The sequence below is a fragment of the Phascolarctos cinereus genome, unplaced genomic scaffold (assembly GCF_003287225.1).
Source record: "Phascolarctos cinereus isolate Bilbo 61053 unplaced genomic scaffold, phaCin_HiC Scaffold_4;HRSCAF=312, whole genome shotgun sequence".
Classification (NCBI taxonomy): Eukaryota; Metazoa; Chordata; class Mammalia; order Diprotodontia; family Phascolarctidae; genus Phascolarctos; species Phascolarctos cinereus.
In genome coordinates this window covers 242,651,997-242,678,136 of record NW_027555847.1, presented here as the reverse complement: position 1 = coordinate 242,678,136, position 26,140 = coordinate 242,651,997, and the positions used below count along the sequence as shown (strand labels likewise).

The window sequence follows — 26,140 nt, the reverse complement described above, 5'->3', positions numbered from 1 at the left end:
TTGCATTAGGTAAATTAAACTGTCAATAGTTTAGAATGTATTTATTGGAGGGATTAAACACTGCAGACAGGGAAACCAATCAGCACTTTTTCAGTAGTCCAAGCAAGAAATGATGAAGGTTTAGACTAGAATGATAATAGTGGAAAGAATAGGACCAGATCCAAGAGATAAATCAAGGAGAATCCTGCCTAAGGTGACCATTTGAATACATTTAAATATTTTCCTTAGATGGTGATGACTACATACATTCAGCTGGGCTGTCAAAACGACCCTAAATTAAACTGTGTGAGGTTGGCATAGCACTTCTCTCTATTCATTCAGCACTTGTTTCTTTTGAACAAACTGAGGGAGGTCTGATGGCCTCTCTTTGAACCCAAATCCAAGTAAGATGCCTTAGAAGACAACTTACACTGCATCTGTTTTAACTCCTTTCCTGTGGCCTCTGAACTGGGCTGTGTCTATGAGGGCAATTAAGAGGTGCTTTGTGATGATGGATTGTTTTTAGCAGAAGAGAATTTACATGAACTCTGAGTGAGGCAGCATAAGTATAATGGGTTTTTAGCCATGGCATTTTGTGTAATCATTATATAGGTTTTGTGCAGTAGTCTCAATTATTGATCAGTATTAGATATCTTTATAGAATAGTGCTGCGAGTGAAAAGGACCCAAGGCTTATGCCTAATGAAAATGATTAATGTGTTTGGTGTTGTCTCTTTGGTGTACTGTCAGGGGAAAGGGAAGCTGGCACTATGAATGATTCACTGGAAAAGGCCAGGAAAGGTCATGTCTGTCTGCCTCCTGTAGTAAGTCCGAGGCATGTCTTGTCATGCCATCAACGTGTCTCATCTCAGGCTGGGGATGGGGCTTTCCGGGTAAATCTGAGGTTACTGAATCTTTTGTAGGCAACTTGGCAGTATTGGTTGAGGACATCTGCAAAAGAGACCTTGCTATTGGACATTCCTAAAGGTAAGGTACAGCTGATTCTGTTTCAAGGTTATTTTGCTAGAATTAGGCATAATTGACATTTTTAGACATCTTTCTGGGTTAGCACACCTACTTTTATTCTTCCTCCTCTTGCTCTCTCTTCTTCATCACCTCTACTTCTCATCATCGTTTCCATGTCAGAGAAATAAAAAGAAAATGAGTATTACTCAGCAGAAGGAAGTAGTTTCATGTGTATTCCTTAGAGTTATACCAGCCTTTGGTCTACTTGTAGATCAGCTTAAAATGGTAATGTTAATATCCTACTTGTTATTCAGTCTCAGTAGCCCTCATTATTGAGATATATCCTGGAATTACCATAGATTGATTATAAATTAAGGTAAACATTCGCCCTACAGTTTGCCTTAAAACTGAGGAGTGCTTTTCTTTTTTGTTTTTAATAGTGCTTATTCTCTCCTTTCACAATTAATACTTAACAATTATTTAGCATTACCAATGCTTCTAGCTTTCTAAGTTTTTTGGGCACTTTCTTTCCTGCCAAAATCTGTTTAAATTTAATGTTATAGGATTCAGAGCATGTTTTTGGCATGGGGTTGAGTAAAGGAATACATAGGCCAAAAAAAAGTTATTAAGGTTATAGTGATTTTTCCAAATTTGATTTATGTAGAGACCTTTCTGATAGACTTCCTATCTGCTGATAAATTTTCCAGCATTATCCCCTCAAGACAGATAATGGATAGAAAATATGATTTCCATGTCTCAGATAGAAATTGAGGCTCCAACTCATTTAGCCTTTCTGGGGGTTGTAGGGGGCTGCAGTAAATGATTACATCACTCTCTAAGTGACTTGTCCATGATTCCATGGAAATTTTTATGCTGGGCTTGGGGACTGTTCTTAATCCAAAATGTTCTTTTATTTCACAAATGGATAAAGCATTTAAGGGCTTTCTATTTGCCAGGTGCTGAGTTTAGTGCTGGGATTACAAATACATTCAAGCACTGCAGTCCCCAGTCTTAAGAAACTTATATTCTAAGGGGCAGGTAGGTGGCTCAGTAGATAGAGCTCTGCCTTGGAGCCAGGAGAACCTGAGTTCAAATCTGGCCTCAGACACGTAGCACTTACCAGCTGTGTGACCCTGGGCAAGTCACTTAATCCCAATTGCCCAACAACAACAAAAAAAGCAAAAAAAAAAAAGAAATATATATTCTAATGGGGGAAGACGACACATAGAGAGATGCTTGAAAAAAAGGAGAGGCATAGTGGAATTTGCTGAGAAGTGTTATGGAGGCCTGGACCCTGGAAAGACAAGTCAAAAGTTCACTCATCAGAGCTGGGAGACCCAGGAACTAGACTCATAGGTTTAAAGCTAGAAGGGAACTTAAGCATCCTTTGGTCTGAGCCCTTCTTTCATCCAAATGAGAAAACTCAGATATCTAGAGAGGCTGAGTAATTTCCCAAAATTACATAAGGTAATAAGCAGCAGAACCTGAAGATGAACCAAATCCAGTGGGTTTTTTCAGTATGTCTTGCTACCTCACCATGGGTGTGTGGTCTCTTTATTCTACCTCTGTTTAAATTTTTTTAAAAAATTAAAATGACTTCCCTGATTAGTATTTTGAAGTAATTAATCTAGTCATTTAGGAAAGTGGACCCAAGGGATCACATGCTTTCTAGGCTTGCCAAAAATTTCTTAACATTTCACAGAACCAGTATGACTCAAAGATTAGCATTTGCAATATGCAATTTTGCCTAGGGGTCTTAGTGAATCTGTAGAAAACTGTAATGTGTAAGGAAATGGCTATTTTTTCTTTCACCTGTACAAAAATAATTGATAAAAGATGATATTTTTAAAGTGTTTTTTTTAAAAAACACATTGCATATAACCACACCTTGTATCTAGGTTGCATATACCATATTTTCTTATAGTACTAGTATGGAACAATGGCTTTAATGTCTGTCAGTTAATAAGCATTTATTAAGGACCTACTATGAGTCAAGTGTTCTTTGCTCTCAAGGAGTACATGGTCTAATGGGGGAGACGATAAGTAAAAAGCTATGTACAAATAAAATATATACAGGATAAATTGGAGATAATCAACAGAAGCATTAAGACGGGTCAGGAAAAGCTTCTTATAGAAGGTGGGATTTTAGGTGCGACTTGAAGGAAGGCAGAGAATTCCAAGCATAGGGGACAGCCAATGAAATTCTCAGAGTGGGAAGATAGAGTGTCTTAAGCAAGGAACAAGGAAGCCAGTGGCACTGGATCACAGAACATGTGGGAGGAATAAGATATAAGAAGACTGGAAAGGTAGGAGGGGGCCATATTATGAAGAGCTTTGAATGCCAAACAGGATTTTATATGTGATCCTGAAGGCAATAGGGAGCCATTGGAGTTTATTGATCAGAGGGGGTGACTTGGTGAATCTTGAGGGTGTTACACACAAGGTAATGAAAATGATAAGAAATAAAACTATCAGTTGACTTAATGAATTGTTTCTTTTAGTTTGTGGCATAGGAAGGGTGAGAGAGGATTACATCTCTCTCATATAAATGTGTGTATTTATATATGTATATATCAATTGATCTTGAAAGTAAAATTCAAACTGAGATCACTGTAATCGAAAGGATTACGTACTGCGCAGATTCAATTTAGGTTCAGATCTCAAGATATAATGACACGTACTTGGGATAAACTTAACAAATAATCACATTTATTTATAATGATTAATAATGATTAGAAACCCACACAAGCAATAAAGGTAAGAATAACATTCAATGCAATAAGTAATAATCAATATAAAGGAAAGTAGGAATAAGAAAAGAAAGGATACACACTCACTGACCAGGTGAGGTCAAATACCTAATAGACCGGGGAGACTGGAGAACAGCCAAAAGATCTGGTCAGGGAGGCAACAGGGAGAGTCCTACCCCAGGACACATCTGTTTCGGGCAGAGAGTTGGCCTCCCTATCTCTGCATCAAAGTACTCCAAAATCTTCCTTTCAGATTATTCTCTTTATATCCATGTAAACCAGGGAAAGACAATCTTGATTTTTTGTTTGATTTCTTTGATTTCTTGTTTTGTGTACATATCCTTGGTGAGTGCTTATGTCCAGGCACTCACACATCTCTAACAAAAGTTGGGGCTTGATCAGAGCCCCAAATACCTATTTGTTGTGTAAGTCTCCAAGGAGTGGTCAATTCCTTGGACAGTTACACACCTTTCTCAAGAAAAATGTTCCTTGAGATAAGTTGCTTTCCCAGGTAACATGGTTTGTTGGTTATTTAATGTTTCATATCCATAGTCAGCTCTGGCCATGCATGGTAACTTCCATCTATCTTTATGTTGGGTCATAAGGCGGTTACACAGGGGGCTGGGGAGGATCCATCCTCCTCAGTTTCCTTTACAATCACTTAGCCCTCCTTGCTTTGATGTAGTTTATAAGTCCATTACTATTTTGTACTATAAGTTAATTGTATTTCCTATGACTGGCAAAGTGGGGGGCATGGCCTAAAGCCAAGAAATTTCACTATCAACTAATCAGAATATGGAAATACGGGTTGTGTCCCACTCTCCCTTTGATAGTTAACTGTAGGATTTGTCTCCAGTACAACTATATGTATCCTTATTCCTCAATACTTTCCCATTTACTTTCTACATTCCCATTTCTGTTACCATTCTCCATGTTATTCTTGCTCTCAACCCTTCCCCCTTCTAAGCCAATCATTGAACTTTCAGAATAGTCATCATCTAACCAGTACCTTGGGACCCACAGAGGCAGTTATGCAAATGGCACTGTGAAAATTCCCCTCTCACACCAACACATTCATCCGCTTTGGCCATACCTCCCTTCCCTGCCTAGTTTATCTCATAGAGCATGCAGGTGCCCTGGATCATCCATCTTTAACTCCTCATTCTTCTTCACCCCAAACATTTGATCAGTTGCCAAGTCTTAGCATTTTTACTTCCACAACAGCTCTGGCATCTCTTTCTTTGTTTTTCCTCACAAAGCCACAACTCCAGTTCAGGCCCTTATCACTTCCCACCTGGAGTATGGCCATAGCTTCCTAATTGGTCTTCTTGCTCCAAGCATTTCCCCTCTCCAAAGCATCCTTCTCACAGCAGCCAAAGTACTTTTCCTAAAGTGCAGGGCTGAGCATGTCATTTCTCTATTCAGTAAAGTCCAGCGTCTCCCTGTTGACTTGAAGATCAAATATTATTTCATCTTTAATCTTAACCTTTTTAAGTTTCTTTTTTCCTATAAGTTCTAAAATGTACACATTTGTGAATAGAGTTGTGTGTATAAAATTTATAAATTAAAAAATATATTTTGGGTGCACGCTCAATTTTTACTTATGGGAGTGTACAATCAAAAATTTAGAGACTGCTGTAATTTAAAGGCAGGTAACTAATTTCATTGAGAAATAAAGCATAAAAGTTATTTTCTTTCATTGATTTCTCATCGCATGCTTTCTGAAACTTTATCAGATTAATTATGCCATAACATAAAGCCTTGGTTTTACACCTCTTTCTTCTGTCATTTCTTGCTTCTCCTCTTTTCTTTTGCTGCTTTTTTCTGTCTTCTCTCTCTCTGTTTCCTTTCCTTTCCTCTCCTCCCACCTCTGTCTCATTTCTCCAGTTCTGCCTCATACTTTTGCCCCTCGTTAGTCTGCATGCCCACAGAGCAAGCTATAACAAGTAAAACTCCACCCTGTGAAAGAACTGAAGGCTTTGGGGAAAATCCAGTGACTGAACTCTAACTACTGATATGTAACAGCGCCTGTGTGCAAAGGTGCTACTTCCCTAGCAGTTGCTAGCTAGCATGCAGTTTTGAAGGGGCGGAATCCTGTTCACATAGCTGAGATGTGATTCGTCAAATTTGCAGAACTTTCCCCTTAAAATCTCTACCGGACTACCAGTCTTCCACCCCGGGAGGTTTTTCTTTTCTTGGTTTCTTTCTTTTTTTTTATGTTGAGACATTGACTTGCGGCTTCTCAGAGTGCGTGTCAGCTATAATCTAGTCTCTAGCAAGTTACACTGACACCATGAACTCAGAAGCTGATGAATCAAAGGAAGGTATGTTTTTTCTTGGGTTTTTTTTTTTTGGTGGGGGTGGAGTGGGAGATGTGTAGGGGGGTCGGTGTTGGAAAAGGTGATAGCAGGCTGAGTTTTTAAATGAGCTGTGTGTATTTTCTCTTTTGGAATTGCTCTTTTGCAGCCAGAAAAGCAGGGAAGAATATGGATTTTGTGTTCATTTTTCAACATGCAGCCATTTAGTGGAGACGGAGACAGAAAGGAGGAGAAGGAGGAGGAAGGGGGGAGAGACCTGGCACAGGCTCTAGAGGAAGGACTGCACTTTAGATTTCTCTAGAAACAAAATCGTTCAAGTATTAACTCCAAGGACTAGAAACTTGTTTGTGAAATGGCATCAACACAACAAAGAACTAGATTCCCCCAGAACAAAGCTCTAAGGATGGCAACTTAAAAAGAAGAGAGTTTGGAAATGGGAAAGGTTGTGTTTCTTAATGAAAGAGGAAACTATGAGAGAGAGAAGTGAAAAATCTTTATTTTAGACATAAGTATTCGTCTTGTAACTTCCTCTCCTCTAGCAGGGTATGGTTTTTTTTGGGGGGGGAGGGGGGTGGGTAATGATAAAGAAAGAAATGTGAGGGAGATTTTGTATGTATATTGCATTGAGAGGAGTGTGTCATTTTCCAACTTTTTCAAAGCCAAGGGTTTCATTTACTCCCAACCTGATTGAGTGACAGGGCTGGAAATGCACCAACAAAAACACAATTATGCACTAGTGTTAGTTTGGGAGTTTATTTGTGTGTGGAGGGGTGTTTCGGTGCTTTATTTCATGAAATTTTGTGTACAAAAGACCATTTGTGAGTGGGGGTAGAGAAAAATCGGAGGGTAAAAAGTTAAATACTCTTCAAGCCTGTGGAACTTTTCTTTTAAAGCACTCCCCAGGGAAACTGGCAAATTTCAAGTAAATCACAGTGGTGTTGGCAATCGACTTTGGCTGAAAGGGACCAAACAGTCTCCATTTGGGTAGAGGTTAACCAGAGAGAAAAAGCCTTTCAGAAATTTGATTTTCTTTTCCCTTTTCCCTTTCTATTCCTCACTCCCCCACTAAAGGTTAAGTGTTTTATAAAGTCATTACTGTGGACCTGAGTTTACCTTATTATGCCAGTTGAGGGGAACAGGCAATAAAAAGCATGCTTGTTGGACAGGAATACAGAGCTGGCTTTGAATCAAAATGTATGGCTATAAGCAAGGATTTGAAAATTCTTACTGAACCTATTAGAGATGGGGAGGTAAATGTATAATGTGACTACTAAAATCATTTGAGGGGATTGGAATATGGATTTTATTCTTTTTTTCTTCCTTACTAACTGAAAAGTAAATAGGAATGAATACAGGAGAAAAATAGCAATTAGTGTGGGGGAGAACTCCATAAATCACTACAATCAATCTGTCAGTCAACAAGCATTTATTAAGTGTTTACTGTGTGCCAGGCTCTGTGCTAGATACTAGGGATCCAAAAGATAAAAAAACTGGAAGAGTCTTTGCCCTCAAGAAGGTTATAGTCTTAGGGAGGGAGGCATTAAAATATAGGTAGCATTGGAAACACTTAGGGGCTTAATTCTTTTTCCTTTTTTGGATGGTGAGGGAGGAGGGGTCCAAGTATTATGCTTACCTCTAGAAACACTCACTTTCCACCTACCAAGAGTAGACAGTGGTTTGCAAGTTGAGGCTTGAAAAGGCCCCTGGTTACACACAGGAAGCTGCTAATATTCTTGTTAAGTGGACCTCCTTAGCCCCGAAAAGTCTTTTTCATTTTGGCCGGACCTTTAATAATTTACATTCCACAAATTCTCTAGAAATAGCTTGGGTGCTTTTTTACAAAAATGTCTGAAATTTAAAAGAAAGATACTTGAAAGTTCCAGGATGTTAAATTGATGGAAGTTGAGGGTATTTTCCAGGGGTCTGATCAAATACTTTTATCAACCAGGTGGAACTATTCTGGCTCTTGCCAGGAAGCTTAAGCAGTAGTGACTCTGTGTGTGTGTGTGTGTGTGTGTGTGTGTGTGTGTGTGTGTGTGGGAGCGTTCTGGGTCAGAGAATTCACCTTAGCCCTTTCATGTGGGCAGAGTTTTCACTAGGTTTCAAATCTAATTATCTGGGAATTTATATTCAGTTACCACCACTCCATCTCTGTGTGGAACTATGTCAACAACCTAGTTATCAAACTTCTCCATACATGCAAATAACTTGGTCCTTCCCCTCCTTTACAGTTAGCTCTCCCCATTTACTGTTAGATCATCACTGTCTAGCCATAGAGTATATTTTTCAGTAAAATGCCCATGGATCTCTTCTGTCTGATTTCTTGTAATAGGATATATTTTAAAGTCATTCCAAACTGTCAAGTAGTAACTAGTGGCTTATTTGGGGGCTAAATATGAAGGGGAAAAATAAGGCTTTATATAGTATCATGGGCCAACTTATTTGTGTGCATGCATGCATGAAAAGATCTCATGACTATTGGAAACTTAACCACCTTAGCCTAAAAAATTCTTGCCATTGTAATACACCATTGCCCTTCCTTTTTCTCTTCACCCTTCCCTCTCACTCCAAAAAAGTAATAATAGCAAACACTTTGAGTTTGTTTATTAAACATGAAGTGGATACCCAACCCTTACATTGTTACTGAATGAGTTTAACATGTCTTGACTTAAAATAAACATGAAAAACGGGGAATTCAGTTAGAAACCTACTTTGAAGAAAGGATGAAGGCTATTGAAAGGAACACATCAACATTTTAGTTTCAGAGTGTAGCAAGAGTGCAGCTGTTGACTACATTCCTAGTGTACATTTGCTTCTTGTAGAATAAATGCCTTTCCTTATGAAATAATTGAGAGTAGGGGAAAAGTTAACAGCAGCAAAGGCCCCTAAGGCTTTTGCTCTTGTTGAACACTTAAAGCTACAGATAAGAGATCCAAGATAATTGGAAGTAGATTCCTTCTCCACTTAATGCTGTTTTCTGAATTAGACAACCATTAGACTGGCCCATTACATAGTTGTAGGTTCCAAAAAGGAAGATAGGTATTTACAAAGTAGGATGGGCCTGGATCACTTAACTAATTACATCCTGTATAGTGTTTGTCTTTTTACAACTATGCCTTTTGATTTATGAAAAAACGATACTTATTTACACAGTACCATAGTCCAGCTACATGCATGCTGCTGTGGCAAGGGTGTTGGAGGCCTGTGCATTATACATAGTTGTTTCTATGTCTCCCCCGTTAGATGGTGAACTCCTTGAGAGCAGGGGCAGTCTTTTGCCTTGCCTTATTTCCTCAGTGCTCAGTACAGTCCCTGCTTCCTAACAGAAACTAAATAAATGCTTATTGATTACCATCCAGTGCTTGCTCTAATTCTGATTCCAAGATTTAGAGGTGAAAGCCTCTAGGCCAGAGGGTTCTTCTTTGTGTCACATAATCCTTTGGCAGTCTAGTGAAGCCTATAGTCACCTTCTAAGAGTAATATTTTTGAAATGAAATCCTTAGGATTACAAAACAAAATCTTTTGAAATAGAATTACCAAAATATTTTTAAAGCAAGTTCACGGACCCCAAGTCAAGAACCCTTTATCTAGACCATCCCCTTCATTTTTACATAGGAAATTATGTATCCCTAGAGGGTAAAGTAGAAAGAACACTGAATTTTTAGCCAAAGGACCTGAGTTTGAATTCTGACTATACTACTTGCTACCTGTAAGATCTTGGGCTAGTCACTCAGGTTCTCTGGGCTTCGGTTTCTTCATTTGTAAAATTATAGAATTAGACTAGGTGACCTCTAGATGTTCCTTCTAGCATTAATTTTATGAACCTATGAAGTGACTTACCCAAGGTCTCACACAGAGAGTGATAGAGATAGGGTTTCAAACAGCCCTCAGGTTCCCACTGTAATGGTTTACCCTATAAGCGTACAACCAACTTACAGTATAGATAAACAAGACACATGAATTCTCATAAGAGAAAAGCACACTCTTCATTCTGAGGCTGGTTTCAGATCCTCCTTTCTTTGTGACAAAAAGTCTCATCGAAGGATTTGAGATGGAAAAGAATTTGGTAGAAAGGACACAAGAGCAGCCATTCCGAGAATGAGTAAAGACTGGGTAAAGGAAGTGGGCTTGTCTGTATATCTCCATTTTAAAAGTTGCATGTGTTTGGTTTAAACATAAATAACTGCAAATGTGCCACCTAGCAAGAAAGGCAGCTTAATTGAAACAGAGGCATTAAATGGTAAGACTCTAGCTCTCGAATTTTTCTCCTTGCTTCTTTCATCTTCTGTCTTCCCAGTGCCTAATCAATCAGCAGATATTTATTTAGCCCCTACTATGTGCTTAGCATAAAAAACATATCCTCAAGTAATTGATCATCTAATTTTGGAGATGATGCTTAACATACGTGAAACAATAGCAAGTGATGAAATTTTAATGAATATTCAATTGAATGTAGGCTACAAAGTAGAAAAAGGAGCTCAGGGAATGGAGGAGTTGGGGCTGTGTCACAGGTGAAAGCTTCCTGGAGGAGGTGCAACTTGAAGGATTTGGACAGGCCAAGACAGAGGGGCAAAGCAATGGTAGCATAGTTCTAGTACCTTGAAGACATTTTCTCAGGCAGGGTACTGGGTGTTGCATTCTGTAGCCTAGGCTTAAGCCTCAAGGCACACTTACTTCCAATGGATCTTGCCATAGCTTATGAGTGAAGAGTCAGAGGCTTCCAACCCTAGTTAGTTCTAGAGTAGAGAGAGAAGAACCTGGTCCATGCAGCCAAAAGTCAGAGATCAGTGATTAGAACAAGATTGTGACGTGAGAATTTTTGGGGGCCCTCTCATCATACCACTCATTTTATAGTATTTAAGATGAGTCATCTAACAGTGGCACAGGCAGATTTTTTTTTTAGAGTAAATTATTTCAACCCCAAATATGTGATAAGCTTGAAAATTAAAGCTGGGTAGGCTTTGAAAAGGCTGAAGCCTCCCACAGGAAGTGTGAGAAACTGAAGTAACAGTAGCATAAGAAAAGGGCTTGGTTTTATGTGGAAGCCGAGTTTGAGAACACAGAGCTGAAAGCCCTTGGAAACTGATCTGTAAAGACAAGATTCTGTCAGGTGCCTTAGGAATTAAGATACTTTGTGGCATCAGCTATCTCTTGTATTTCAGCATGACTTTTTTTTTATTCTATTCTCCGTTTCCTAATACCACATTGCTTTCAATTTTGGATTATTCAGATACTGATTATCCAATTTACTGTTCTATTGTGTGTCATATCCTAATCCAGAGAGACATCTTGACATACTGGATAGAGTAACTTCCATGTGTGATGTTGGACTTAACCTTAGTGTGCTCAGAAACTCCTTAGGACTTACCAATGAAGTCATAGACAGGCTAAGATCTGCCTCAGAAGAGGGAGTGTACTTGCCTTTAGGTATTCCCCAGGAATGGGGAACCTGTGGCCTTCTCGGTCCTTGGATGCCACCTTTTGAGCGAGTCCAAGTTTTACGGAGCAGATCCTTTTATTAAGGGGATTTGTTCTGTGAAGTTTGGATTCAGTCAAAGGGCTGCACTTGAGGACCTAGAGCAGGCCTGCACAACCTGCAGCCTTGCGAGAGAATTTTGGGCAGCCCCAGAAAAATGTAAAGGATGTAAATACAGACCTGCATGATCAGCCCATTAGTAATGTAGAAGATGTAAAACAAGCCTGCACAATATACCACCCTTGAGGCCACACTGGGTCTCAAATTGGGAGGGAGGAGGAATTTGGGTTTGCAGCTATTAACTCTCCAAGTTACAGCTTTTGTTGGACCTTTGGAGTGCCTTAAACCTATCCTCAACCCCTTCAGTTATCAGCTAGGTACATTGAAGCCTGTTCTCTTTCTCTCCCAGTCGTTCCCCCATCCCTCAGATGCTGTGTGTTCAGTCATTTCAGTTGTGTTCAAACTCTCCGTGACAACATTTGGGGTTTTCTTGGCAAAGATACTGGAGTGGTTTGCCATTTTCTTCTTCAGCTCATTTGACAGATGAAGAAACTGAAGCAAATAGGGTTAAGAGATTTGCCCAAGGTCACACAGCTAGCAAATGTCTAAGGCTGAAACCCCTCAGATACCCAGCTATACCCAGGATACCCAGGATCAACAAGATGACTTCAGAGTCTGCTTTGATCTGTCACATTCCCTACCACCAGGTCCCAATCCCCTTATCAGGGATTATATTGTCAGCATTCTCTCCACCTCTAGGTGAGTTCACCTATTAAGAGAAATTTTAAAAAAGTAAATCTCTCACAAAAAAAATTGAGGACCTTGTGATATATTGTACAGAAAAGAGAAAACCTTGGTGTTAATAATTCCCTGGTAGTGATTTATCCATATCCTTTTTCCATAATAAAGAGCACAATAGTCCCACTTAAGTGTTCACTAAACAAAACCTCTCTATTGATTCTTTAAACTGCAAAAACATTAGGGTCCTTCATCTGATTTAACATAACTTTGTTCAGTATGCATTACTAAGCTTTACATTTGCACTTTTTCTTTCCCTCTATTCCCCCCACAAAAAAAAAATTCAAAGGAAGGAGGTGGAGGGTGAAGGAAGTTTTATATATAGGAACATGGCCTATATGAGACATTTGACACGCTGTGGTGGAACTTTGGATCCTATATATATATATATATATATATATATATATATATATATATATATATATATATATATATATACATATATATGTATATATATTACATATATATGTATATACATGATAGCATGACATGCAGCAGATACTTTTAAAAATAAAACTTTCAAGTCAAGCCATTATCTAATTCCATTGACTAGTGCTTTGTAGTCTAATATGTAAACTAAGAGTAAGCATAGAAAAACCCATTTAAAAATCCCTTGAGATGGCTCACTAGGTAGCAGAGGGAGAAAGATATGTTCAGAAATGATGGTGATATATAAATAAAAATATCAACAAATAAATTTTTAATCCATTTAAACTCTTCATAGGATAATAGAAATCCTTCATAACTTGCCATTCCCTACTACCTATTCAGCTCTCTCTTTCTTGGTCTTTCTCTATCAGTACTGGAAATTTCATTAAATATGTATACCAATAGTTTTTATTTAGCAAATTCGTGATGCCAAAAGATCAGAATAGTGTGGATTGTTAAATCCTCTACCCTATGGCTGATAGAGGTCCTGATAAAGTAGACAACTAGAGGAAAAAGAAAAAGGATCTTGTGAAACCATAAGCTGGCTATTTTTTATTTCCCAAACTTGAGAATTTACTATTCTTGCTATAGAATATTTAGCAATTTTTTCAATCTCTATAGGAAAGATTGCAATCATTGAGAAGTTGTAGAATTCAGATTCTATGTATAGCACTTGTTAGGCAATAATTTTGCTTTCAAAAAGGATCATGTTAATATAATTTTTGTAAGTGAAATAACTAAATATATTAAGATTGTTTAAAGAAATTATTTTGAATGCTTTTGATTAAAAAAATTACTTAAATTGTTTTATGTTTGGATTTTTGCATGTAAATTTTTCTTAAAGCAAGACAGACTTGTGTGAGTTTGGCTGTTCAGTTTAACAAACATTAAATATTTACCATGTAAAAATATATGGTGCTGAAGCATATAAAAATAAGTAAGACATTGATCCTGCCATCCAATTCAAACAAAGATTGTTTGCGTACTATTGTAAAAGCTGCTGTACTGTGGACTAAGGCAAAGACAAAAATGCAACAAAGAACCCCTGCCCTCAAAGAACTTACAGTTTATTAGAGGGATATAACATATACCCAGATAAGTAAACATAAGGTAATTTGAAAGAGAGAGAGAGAGCGCACTGAAAGTTGAGGTGGTCAGAAAAGGCTTTGTACCTGAAATAATACTTGATCTTGAAAGAAGCTGGGAATTCTAAGAGGCAAAAGTGAACAGAGCATTAAATCCAGAACTGTGGACAGATGTTGTGAAAGTGTGGAGATAAGAGAAGAAAAAATGAGTTTAAGGAGCAGGTTGTCAGCCTGTTAGGCTTGAATATAGATTGTATGAAGAAGAATAATATGAAATTAGTATGGGAAGATAAGTTGGTACCAGATTGTGGAATATACAGACAGACATATACACACACATCTCCTAAAGGCAACAGGAAGAAAACTGGTAATTTTTTAAATAGACAAATACTGAAGAAAATTATTTAGCCAGTTGTATACAGAATGGATCAGAGAAGAGAGGGAGGGACTAATTAGAAAGTTATAGGAGTAGTCCAAGAAAGAGGTGATGAGTGACTAAATAAACTGTGGTAGTAGTCACAGGAGTATAGATAAGGACACAGATTTGGAATCAACAAGATTTATCAAGTTATATGGAATATATGAGTTGAGGGGAGAATGAAGATTAAAAAGTGACTCAGATTATAAACTCGGGTAAGTGTCAAGTGTTTGTTTGGTCTGAGGCTGGATTTGAGCTCAGGTCCTCCTGACTTCAGGGCTGGTGCTCTATCCACTGTGTCATCTAGCTGCCCCACCTAGGTACTTTCAACAAAGGAAGTTTGGAGAATAGGTGGGTTCAGGGGACATGCTGATGAATTATTTTGAACATGCTGATTTTGAGCAGTTGATTGATGCGTGAGCCACTGGGAGCTGATGAGATCTTCAGTGGAGAGAGCACAAAGACAACAGAGCCTTGTGACATACTTTTAAGCTCAGAGGATGGTGGATGGTGATCCAGCAAAGGAGATTGAAAAGGAGTGGGCATACAGATAGGAGGAAGAGCCAGGAGTGAGCAGTTTCCTGGAGCCAAGGGAAGAAAAACTATCCAAGAAGGGGGTGGGAAGATGACTGTCAAAAGCTGCAGAGGGGTGATGAGCATTAAGAAAAGGTCTTAGGATTTAGCAGCTGAGGTACTTGGTAACTTTGAAGAGAGCAGTTTCAATTGAGTAATAATGTTGAAAGTCCCATTACAAGGAGTTAAGAAGTTATGACATGCAGACAATAAATGTAAGCGTGTATTTCTAGGGGGGTTAATTCTGAAGGGGAGAAGAGATAGAAGATGACATCTTGAGGGAAAATGGTAGAGAAGCAAAGGTTTGGGTTTTTGTTTAAATTTTGTTTTGTTTTGTTTTGTTTTAAAATGGAGAGACCTGACCAACAAGAAGGGAACCAGTCCATAAATAAAGATTGAAGATAAGAGAATAACTCAAGGGGGAAGTTCTCAGGGAAGATAGGATGGGATCAGATCAAAGATACAAGTCGTTGGGTGAGCCTTAGTAAAGAAAAAAGCCACCTCTTTCTCAGATTAGAGCAAAGGAAGAGAGAAAGGGGTTGATGAGATATATAATAGGGCAGAAGGGAATCACCTGATGGCCTTGAGACAAAGAAGTGGTCTAGGAAGGTTGATAATAACTTGTATGGAGAATTGTAATCAGAGAAAAATAAAAGGATGGCCATGTAGCAGTCAGGGACAAATTGAGATTAGATATTACAAATGTATAGTGGATTCAGTTAGCAGGGTTGTATTACTTACTTATTTCAGCAGGGACTTAGCAGCATGTCAACAGGAGTAGAGAAAACAAATTGTTAGAGATAACCCAGAGTACAGATTTTGACATAGCTTAAATGATAGGACCCTTAAGAGTGAAATAATTTAAGAGTACAGAGCAGTATATAGTTGAAATGGTTAACTATAGAGGCCAGAGAACAATGGAAAAGAAAAAAAGGAAGTAGTGTTGTTAGGACAATACGTCATGGTGAAGAAGTTTAGGAGAGTGATAGGGGCAACTAGGTGGCGAAGTGGTAGAACACCTGCCCTGAAGTCAGGAGGACCTGTGTTCAAATCCGGCCTGGGACCAAACACTTGACACTTACTAGCTATGTGACCCCTGGGCAAGTCACTTAACCCCAGTTGCCAAAAAAAAAAAAGAAGGAAAAAAGAAGTTTAGGAGAGTGAGACAGGGAAATATTAGGATGAGGTTACAGGTAAAGAGGGGAATTTCAGAGTTTCAGGAGCATTTAGGTCACAACTGATTGGGGATGGCTAAGAAATGACCATCCCTTTGGATTGCTAACTTGGAGTGAAAATTTTGGTCATAGGATATTGATGACCTGGGAGGCCAAGGTGTTTGATGTAACATCAATATGTACATTCTCAAGAATGAGGTCAAGAATTGGATGGGGGCAGGGAATGGTGGGGAGTATAGGGCAGACGTGTAAACCAGATACTGAACTCCGTAAGAAAGAAGGAAGAATAATCTAGAGGTAGGTAGGTGATTATAACAGTGATCTGGACAGGGTAAGGTCTTCAAAGGAGGAAAAGTTGCTAAATGACTGAAACATAGGAAAGGTCTAAAATTATTTGCTAAACGAGCAAATAATATGCCTACTCTTTCTCCTGGCCCTGTGTGTCAAGGGGCATGCAAAAAGGCCCTGTTCCTGGAGAGGGAGGCCAGAGATGCTTTAGAGAATTCCAGGCTCGAGTGATTGCAAGAAGCTGGAAGAAGCAAAGAGGTCTAGGATAAAGGAAAGTTTGTTAACTATAGACTGGAATTTCCAGAGGGCATATAATAATATGAATAATAATTTAGGAGGGATCAGGCTGAGAGGCATGAGGATGAAAGGGCAGCAGGTCATGTTAGCAAATGGCAGGAAATTTTCACCTTAGCAGACTTCAGCTCTGAATTTCAGGAATTATGGGAGAGAAGATGGTGGAAATATGCTAGAGTCAAGGTGGAGGAAGTATCTTCTATTCACCTCAATAATAAAAGGCAGAATCAGTTTGTTCTCTCATAAGCACCAAGGAAAAGGTACTTATTCTTTCTGATTAGCAGGAAGAATATCAAGTCGGGCATCTGGGTGGGTAAACTACTGGAGATTGGGTCTCCAGGGGCCTTACTGAACTCACACTTCACACCAGTTCCTTTGGCTCATCCAATTATGGCAGAGGACAGATTACTCAGATGGTGAACATGTCTCCTGGTTAGGCCTGGTGTCTGAGGTTTTAGTCGTGGATAAGGCATTTGATTGTCTGAGCACACAGCGGTTGGGAAGGATTAAGTTAATGTCTGGCTCAGTACAGTAAATCTGGGCGGCAGGTTCCGGGGTTAAGAGGCCTCCCCATCCGGTCACTGACAGAGTTTGGAGTTAAAGCCTCATCCCCACAGGTCCAGCGATGGCAAAGGGATAGAGTTTAGAAATTAGCTCTGGCTTCACTAATCTGGGCTTTCTGTGATCATAGAGGGCAGAAACATTGTTGTTTTCTCAGATGTTAATAGAGGTAGGTGTCTTCCCACCAGGAGTTATATTATGGGAAACAAAAGAAATATGCACAAGTAACTGTAATACAAATTAGAATGTCAAAAGAGCATAACGGGGAAGCAAAGATTATTTTCAACTGGGAAAATCTGGGAAAACCTCTTGGAGAAGGAAGAATTGAAGCTAGGCCTTGAACTAGACCAGGACAGGAAAAATTAAGCCAGGGAGCCAGGTTGGTACAGTGGAAAGAGCATAGAACTTTCAGTTACAGGATCTGTATTTGAATCCTGACTTAGCTACTTACTAAGGGGCTTCTGGTAAGTCATTTGACATTTCTGGGCCTGGCCTGGGTGGGGAAGGAGGGATAGGGTGGGGTGGACTACATGACCTCTGAGTGATCTTCCAGCTTGAGATCTGGTGATCCCTGTGGTCTTTTGTAACTTGGCAACTTTATATTTCCATAATTTTATTTGACTATTGCTCTTATTTCCATAGTGAATCCCTTTCCTTTTTTCAGTTAAAGGGGAAAAAATAATTATTTGCCCCCCTATCCAGAGAGGTGGGCAGCTAGGTGGCACAGTGGGGTAGAGCACCAAGCTGGAGTCAGGAAGATCTGAGTTCAAATCCAGCTTCAGACACTAGCTGTGTGTCCCTAAGCAAGTCACTTAACCGTACTATTTGCCTTAGTTCACTCATCTGTAAAATGAGTTGGAGAAGGAAATGGCAAACACTCCAGTATTTTTGCCAAGAAAACCCCAAAAAGGGATCATGACTCAACAGCAACATCCAGAGAGGAAAGGAGACCAGTCAGTGTTCTTTAGGGTTCAGAGTTAAGTTGGTGGCTGTGGAAGAAATTATTGAAGGAATAAAAAAATTCCGCTGGCCTTCCTGGTATGTTTCTTGACAGAACATCAAAGGAGTGGTCATGTCAAGGGTTTCTAGGATGGAGAGGTAGAGCATCTTCAGCATAGCTAATCATCAGGTACAGACAGAGTAGAGTCAAGTCATTAAAGAACTGATGGCCTAAGAGAATAGGAAGGGGCTGAGGGATAGCAGATTGAAATGATGGAAAGAAGGTTCGTTGGGGAATGTGAAAATGATGTAGGTAGATGGTAAGAAAAGTACTTTCTCAGGGGGCAGGGTTTTTGCATACTTTAAGTGAAATTTCTAGGCTGATAAGGTTCTCTTGCAACTATTTTTAATCTAGTAGCTTGAATGTGGAAATGAAGCATTGTAGGAAAAAATGGTTCTTTAAATGAATTTAGCTCAGTTTTGAGAGGAATCATCTTCAAAAAGGGAGATATCTAAGTGAATTATCAAATTTCAGTTGCTTATAGAATATTATTTAAGCTAAATTAACTACCGGGACTATTATTTAGGAAGGAAAAATAATCTTCATAGGGGGGCATAGATCATGGGAAAAGGGAAAGGTGGTAATCCGTAAGTGAGACATGCCATCATTCCTAGGAGTTTTCCTCTCTGGAAAACTCCTTGGAGAAGAAGGCAGTTAGTCAGTATCCTCAGAGTAGCTAACCATGTATTTATGAAGGACAGAAAAGGTTTGGAGAAGCATTAGTCCTCAAAAAGAGCCTGATCTCTGCTCTTTCACATCAAAGTATCACAAATTCATTACTAAAGAGAGCAGAGATGTACTTAAGAGTTCAGCTTCAGTGGTCTGCAGGGAAAGACAACAGAGCCCATATTTAATGGCTTGTATCCCCATTGGGCGGATAATTGATATGGCTATTATTTGTGTAATTATGTTTTTTTAATGTGTGAATTTAATGTCTGTGTGTGCTGTTTGTGTATTTAAATAGACTTTGCAGTGATAGACAAGATTTTGTTTTTGAAAATAATTATGAATAATGCTATTTTCTTTCATGGGGATGGTGAAGCAAAGAAATTACTGAGACTATGATTCACTTCTTGCAAACAATACAAACTCTAGGCCCAGGGAAGCCTTTGAACCCATTCACCAAAATTAAGACCTTTTGAAAATCAAAAGAGATTATGAATTCTTGATATGAGGCTAGGATAGAGAAGGATAAGGAGAGAAAATCCTTAGAAGTGCTTTTCCAGTTTGACATGCCTATAGCCTGGCCACATTTTTTCAAATGTGGTTCCATGGCTCCTATTCTGGAGGTCACCTTGTGACCAAAACAGGAACTAGGAGCAGTTGCTAGCAGCCTTCTCCATGCTGCTGTTGTTATTTAATAGCTTATATCCCACCCCACCCCTTTTTGTGGACCACTCTTCCTTTATCTTGGCTGCTGTCGTCATCAGTAAATATTTGTCATGTGTCTGCTCAGCATAGAGGACTGTGATAGGTCTCTGCCCTTAAAGATTTTAGCTTGGTTGGAGTGACAGTATGTATTTCTAAAACAGCACTGAGTCATCTATGTTAAGAAGCAGATGAGAAGTAGAAACAGAAAGTGCAATATGAATTCAGAGAAGAATGACCACTAATCTGCAGACATTTACTGGATGCTTCCCACCTGCCAGACACCGTGCTAGGCACTGGAACGCAAAGACAGAAATGAAACAGTCGCAGCCCTCAAGGTTGCAGACATTCTATCAGGGGAAAAAGAGCTGGACATATACAAGTACATAGGAAATATACAAAAAAGCAAATACAAAGTGATTTTAAGGGGATGGGGAGAGCAACATCAGGAAAACCTTCATGCAGGAGGAGGCCTCGGAGCTGAAGTATGACGGATGCTAGGCATTCTAAGAGATGGAGCGGAGCAGGGGATGCCAACAACCCTTGCAGAGGCAAGGAAGTGGGAGAACAGCAGCAAGCAGGCCAGTTTGGTGGGCCACTGGGTATGGGAAGAAGTAATAAGCCTGCCCGAGTCTGCTAAAATGAGATAGAGGAGAGCCCCAGGTGGTGACCAGAGCTCGTATTGGACTTTACAAACAATATGTCGTCTCCCTAGAAGCTGGGGAAAGGCTTAGAGCTAGAAGCAGGCTAGCACTAAACGGGACCTTAGAAACCTTCAACATGATGGGATTCAGTCTAATGTTTACATTTCATAGGTGAAGAAACTGAGGCCCAGATTTGTGATTGACTTGCCCAAAGTCATACCTGAACCCAGATCCTCTAAATCCTTTTCTAGTGTTCTTTCCTCTATACCTAAAGTGACTATATATTTTTTTCTCTTATGTTTTATCTGTTTTAATCAGCCAAGGTCTGCCTCTCATCCTAACCCCACCACCAGCAGCAGCAGCAATTGAGAACAGGAGAAACAAAACCCATTGAAAATATGTACAGTCAATCAAAGCAAATTTCTACATTGGCCTTGTCTCCCACCCAACCCCCCACTCCCAAAAATTATCCTATTCTTCATTCTTCATTCTGATTCCTTCACCTCTTAGGAGGTAGGTTCATTAGTCCTGGAATCCTTGTTGGTCATTTTGCTGTTAAGAGTTCAGCCCAATAGTATTCTATCACATTGATATACCATAACTTGATCATCCATTCCCCAATTTATGGGCACTCCCTCAGATTCTCATTTTTTGGCACCTCAAAAAAAGCTGTAAATATGTTTGTACATTCTTAGAGTTTATTTTGTTTAGGATTCATTCCTGCCTAATTTAACCTTCCTCTAATTCCATTTCCCTTTCTCTCCTATTTTCCCATTAAGTTAAATGTGTCTTTGTACCCAACTCTGTGTGTGTGTATGTGTGTGTGTGTGTGTGTGTGTGTGTGTTCTTCCTTCTTTTGACCAGTTCAAATGAGAGTAAGGTTCAAATAGAAAAGGGAGACAGACGAATGAAATACTGGGGAGGTAGAATTGGTAAAATTTGAAAACTGATTGGGTATGTATGTTGCGGGGGAGTATGGCATGTGGAGAAGGAAAGACTAGTAAGAAATGACTCTGAGATTACAAACCTAGATGACTGGGCGGATAGTGGTACCATCAGCAGATAATGGGTTTATAGAATAAGATAAATTCTCCTTAGCACATATTTGAATATGAGATGACTAGCAGATGTCTCAGCGGTGGTACCGAACAGGCAATTGGTAATCTGTGGCTGAGTTCAGTAGATACTTACGATCAGATAGATAGATGTGGAGTCATCTGCACAGATATGATACTTAAAACCATGGGTAATTACGAGATCAGTGAATGTAGAGAGAAGAGGTCCTAGGATAGAAGACTGACAAAGATACAGAAAAGTTTACTAAGAAGAAACAACCATACCAATAGCAGAGCAGTGTCATGGAAGGCAAAGGAGGAGAGAGTATTCAGGAGACAAGTATTCACCAATATTTAAAATTGCAGAGAAGTTGAGAATTAAGGAAAAAGCCATAGGGTTTATCAGTTAAGAGGTCATTGGTGTAAACAGTCATTTGTAGGAATTGGACATTGAAAAAGAGGAGAAATACACATATACACATATCTATATCTATATGGATATATGATGATAGCTAAATAATCTAGGAGGTTAAGTAAAAGTTTTTTTGAGGGTAGAGCTAAGCATTTATATTGTTGATCAGGAAATCTATTGATAGATAGCATGTTGTCTTTCCCAGCTAGATGCTAAACTCCTTGAGTGGGAGAGGTGTTTTCTGTTCTTGTTGTTGTTGTTTTTTGCCTTTATCTTTATATCCACAATGCCTGGCACATTGTTGCTGATTAATAAATGCTTATTGATTAATCAATTGAAAATGAGCCCTTAGTGTTTTGAAGCAGACACTTTTAAGAAGCATTATTGATAATATCTATATACATGCATATATATATATATGTGCATATATATATATGCATATGTATACATACACACGGGTGTGTACACATGCATGCATACAAAGAAGTATGTTTTCCTTGGGAAATTTAATCTGTGTCTGTTTTGTGAAGGATTATGTCACTTCTGAGAATTGGGTCTTTTGGAAGTAATAATAGTTGACATTTATATATAGTGCTTTAAGGTTTGCAAAGCACTTTGAGCCTCACAGCAATCTAGGGAGGTAGGTATGGCATGTGTTGTTACCACCACCCTATAGATGAGGATTCTGACGCTTGGAAACATTTAGTGACCTGCCCAATGTCACACTGCCATTGTTCTATTTTGTTTTATTTTTGCAAGGAGTTTGCATTCTTTTTAATATATAATGTTTTATTCTCCCTCAATTACATGTTAAGAATTTTTAATTTTTTTTATGTTTTGTGTTCCAAATTCTATTTCTCCCTCCATCCCTTCCCCGCTCCCTGAATAGTAAGCAATCAGATATAGGTCATATATATCACACAGCCATTGTTGAGAAAAGATATGAGCCCAGTTCTTCCTGACTCCAAATCCAGCATTCTAACTGCAGTGCCACACTACTGCTCTTAAAAACTGCTTGGAAATTACTGTAATTCATTTTGGTACAATATATGTACTATGTATATACTCTGTACATGTGTGATAAGGGTTATTCCATTTCTCCCCCTTCTCTTCCCCCTCTCCCTCAAATTTTTTTCATTCTGTGATAGACTGATAATATTGTATCTCTATCTTGGGAATGCAATGCTTTTGTCTTGAGGAACTCCAAATTTGGCCTGTAGTTTATAACCTGGAACTCTTAATTTTAGAGTTTGATGGGGCCTTAGAGACTCAGTGAAGTAAGAAGTCACTCTTCCTTATTTCACAGATGAGGAAACTGAAGTCCAGTTCAGTGAGAAAACACTGGTTGGGCCTGAAAATTGAACTTCAGTTCAGTGTCTCTTCAGTTAAGGCTCTGCCTGGTCCTTGTCCTACCTGTATACCTGTATTAGTCAGTTTTCCTTAATTGCCTATTTTATTGAATTCACTTCTTGGGGCTTCCATGTCCTCATCTATAAAATGAAAGAGAACTCAAGTACCTCTTAAAGGCCATCAGAGCTTGCAGTTCTAAAGGTATGATTCTTCAACTTGCCCAAGGTAACACAGCTGGATAATGGCAAAGCCTGGACTACCTTATTCCTATGCCAACACTATTTTGTTTCTAGATTTAGAGTTGAATGTGAGATCACCTTGTGCAAACCTCTCGTTTTATAGACGAGGAAACTGAGAATTTAAGTGGATTGCTCAAGGTCACAGAGATAATAAGTAGCAGAGTCAGGATTTGAACCCAGGCTTTATGACTCCAAATCTGATGCTCTTTCTGTGATAACATGTTTCTTCCTCCTTGGCCCATTCTCACACCATTCTTTGAATCAGTCTTCCTGACTTTTCTCCATCGTGTCCTACTAATTGGGCCCTTGAATATATAATTGAGCTAAGCAACCTTGGGTAATCTTATTTTTCTCATTGAATTTCTCACGAAGTGGTTAAGTAGCTGTCACACCAGTTTAAAGTGGAATGATGACTTATCCCTTGTGAAAACTCATGAGGTAATTGGGGAGGGGGGGGAGAGTTGATAAGTAATGCTCTGAGTTCTTCACTTAAAAGGTGCTACATAAATTTAAAATGTGTTATAATCACATGTGCTTACAGAATTCTGTTCTTTTAATTAAAAAGTCAGCCTTATATACTGCTAAATTCAGGAAAGCTATTCCTCCTCCAAGGAGCTAATGTTTTAATATTTAACCTTAATAAAATATGAGACCACTGATGATGGCATGTTAATTGTATAACGAATGCAAAGACCGTTTCTGCCTTTAAATTTTAAAACTAGTATTGAGTAATTCTATTGGGAAATAGCTTACATGAAAATGTACATTTCAGTGGTATGCATTTTATGTTGTATAAACATTTGAATGTTGGATTAAGGCCTTCAGTGGAAGAAGATGATAAAATGCTCTGTAGAGAACTTTTAAGAATAGAGAAATTCGGGGGCAAATAATGCCTTTCTAGTCAAGGAATGGGAAAGAGCTCTTGCACTTTGAAAATAAATTGAAAGATTCGGAGACAAGAGTGGGGAAAGGAAGTAAAGGGAGTGGCTACTTGGCAGGTTTCAAGGAACAAAGTGAAAGAGACTGTGAATAGGAGAAGAGTAAAAGAAAGCCAGAGCTAAGGTGCCTATATCTTGGAATGATGCAGAGCCTTGAAGGGAAGGCACATGAACTTAATGCCAAAGGTAAGAAAAAAGAGAAGGAAGGCCTAAAGAAAGAAATGTTAAAGCAAGGAACATGGAAGGAAAATAGTGATTTATGTACGAGAACAGGATATCAGGCAGGCAGATGTTTTACTAGTTGAAACAAGATATTAAGGGCAGGATATTATTCATAATATTTTTTTAAGGTAAAAAGAACAGATTTTTATAGGATGAAAGTGAGCAGTAATTATAAGATTGTCTCTGAAGCATTATAGAAGCTTGAAGGTTGTAAAATAACAGAGAACATGGCTTTTAGATGATAGAATAAGTATTCCAGTTTTCCTCCCATCAACTTAATTTGCTCACAGATACCCAAAGATAAATATTCTTGATGCTTTTCCTATGTGCACAATGAAATTAGACAGAGGAGAAAGTTTAATGAGATTTGCTACCTTAAATTTCTAATAACTCCTTTATTGTGCTGTAAAAATGGGTTCCCTTAGGTAAGAGGGAATGAGTGAATCTTATTCTCATAGGATTTGGCTTAAGGAGGGAATAACATATGCATTCAATTGGGTATGGAAATCTGTCTCACCCTATAGGAAATAGGGGGAGAAGGGGACAAGAGAGCAGGGGGATGATAGAGAGGAAGGCAGATTGGGAAAGGGTGTAATCAGAAATAAATACTTCTGAAGAGGGACAGGGTCAAAAGAAAGAATAGAATAAATGGGAGGGCAGGATACGATTAAGGGAAATAGAGCTAGTTTTTCACAACATGTCTACTATGGATGTGTTTTGCATAACTGCACATGTACAACCTATATGGAGTTGCTTGCCTTTTCAATGAGAGTGTGTGGGAAGGGAGGAAGAGAGAAAATCTGAAACCTAAAGTTTTAAAAACATATGTTTAAAAAAATGTTTTCACATGCTACTGAGAAATAAGATATATAGGAAATGGGGTATAGAAGTCTATCCTGCCCTACAGGAAAATAGAAGGGGAAGGGGATAAGACAAGGGAGGGGGGAAGAGATAGAAGAGAGGACAGACTAGGAGAAGGGATATTCAGAATGCATGCCATCTTGGGGTGGGGGGAGGGGTGAGATGGGGTGAAAATTTAGAACTCAAAAACTTGTGGAAGTGAATGTTGACAACTAAAAATAAATAAATTTATATTTAAAAAATGGGTTCCCTTATAAAGACGTTGAGCAATGACTGAGTCAATTGTCAAAGGAATAATACCAGCTTTGTAGAAATTAATTCAAAACTGGTAGTGGTTATTTACCTACTATTTGATGAAATGTTAGTTCCACTTTTGACACAATGCATAATTAAATAATATAATTTTCTGGGTGTTGTAACTTCCCTACCTATGGCAAGCTATCAGTTTTAATGGTACATGCAGGATAATGGAGACAAGACCTGTACTGAGGAGGGACCTGGGTTTGAATTTTGGCTTTAACACTAATTAGTTGTGTGACTATAGGCAAATTACTAAACCTTTCTAATGTTGTTTCCTCTTCTGTAAAATGGGAATACTTGCCTCCCAGTGATATTGTGAAAGAGGAAATTAGATAACATAAGTAAAAGAATTTTGTAAACCTTAAAGCACTATGTAAAAGTTATTATTATTGTTATTTTATTATCATCATCATCCAAGTTCTTAAGAAATCCAAAGAATTTAAAGCAGGGGAGGAAGCATGTGGGTATGTTGGGCAAAAAGACAATTTTAAGCTATTTATTTCATTTGACCCCAACTCACTGATAGCAGTCAGGCTTAGAACTACAGAGGTGATTATGTGAGACAGATGACATTCCTAACTCTGGTGAACTAAGGGGCTGTAACTAATGTCCATGGCCCAGAAGGGTTTATGCATGGTAATG

The 26,140-nt window shown here is 38.7% G+C and overlaps 1 protein-coding gene across 3 annotated transcripts in view; it reads left to right on the top strand.

Moving 5' to 3' along the window:
- TNFAIP8 (TNF alpha induced protein 8) overlaps positions 1 to 26,140 on the top strand; it is a 135,870-nt gene that overhangs the window by 77,078 nt on the left and 32,652 nt on the right. The window contains exon 1 of one of the 3 annotated variants that reach the window (XM_020979019.2): positions 5,746 to 6,018. The exons of 1 other annotated variant lie outside the window; for it this stretch is intronic. In XM_020979019.2, the coding sequence (XP_020834678.1) occupies positions 5,988 to 6,018 (31 nt within the window). In that variant the 5' untranslated portion in view covers positions 5,746 to 5,987. Of the gene's footprint in view, positions 1 to 5,745; positions 6,019 to 10,231; positions 10,253 to 26,140 lie in introns of those variants that run through there. One more of the 3 variants, XM_078152971.1, reaches the window with a different exon arrangement.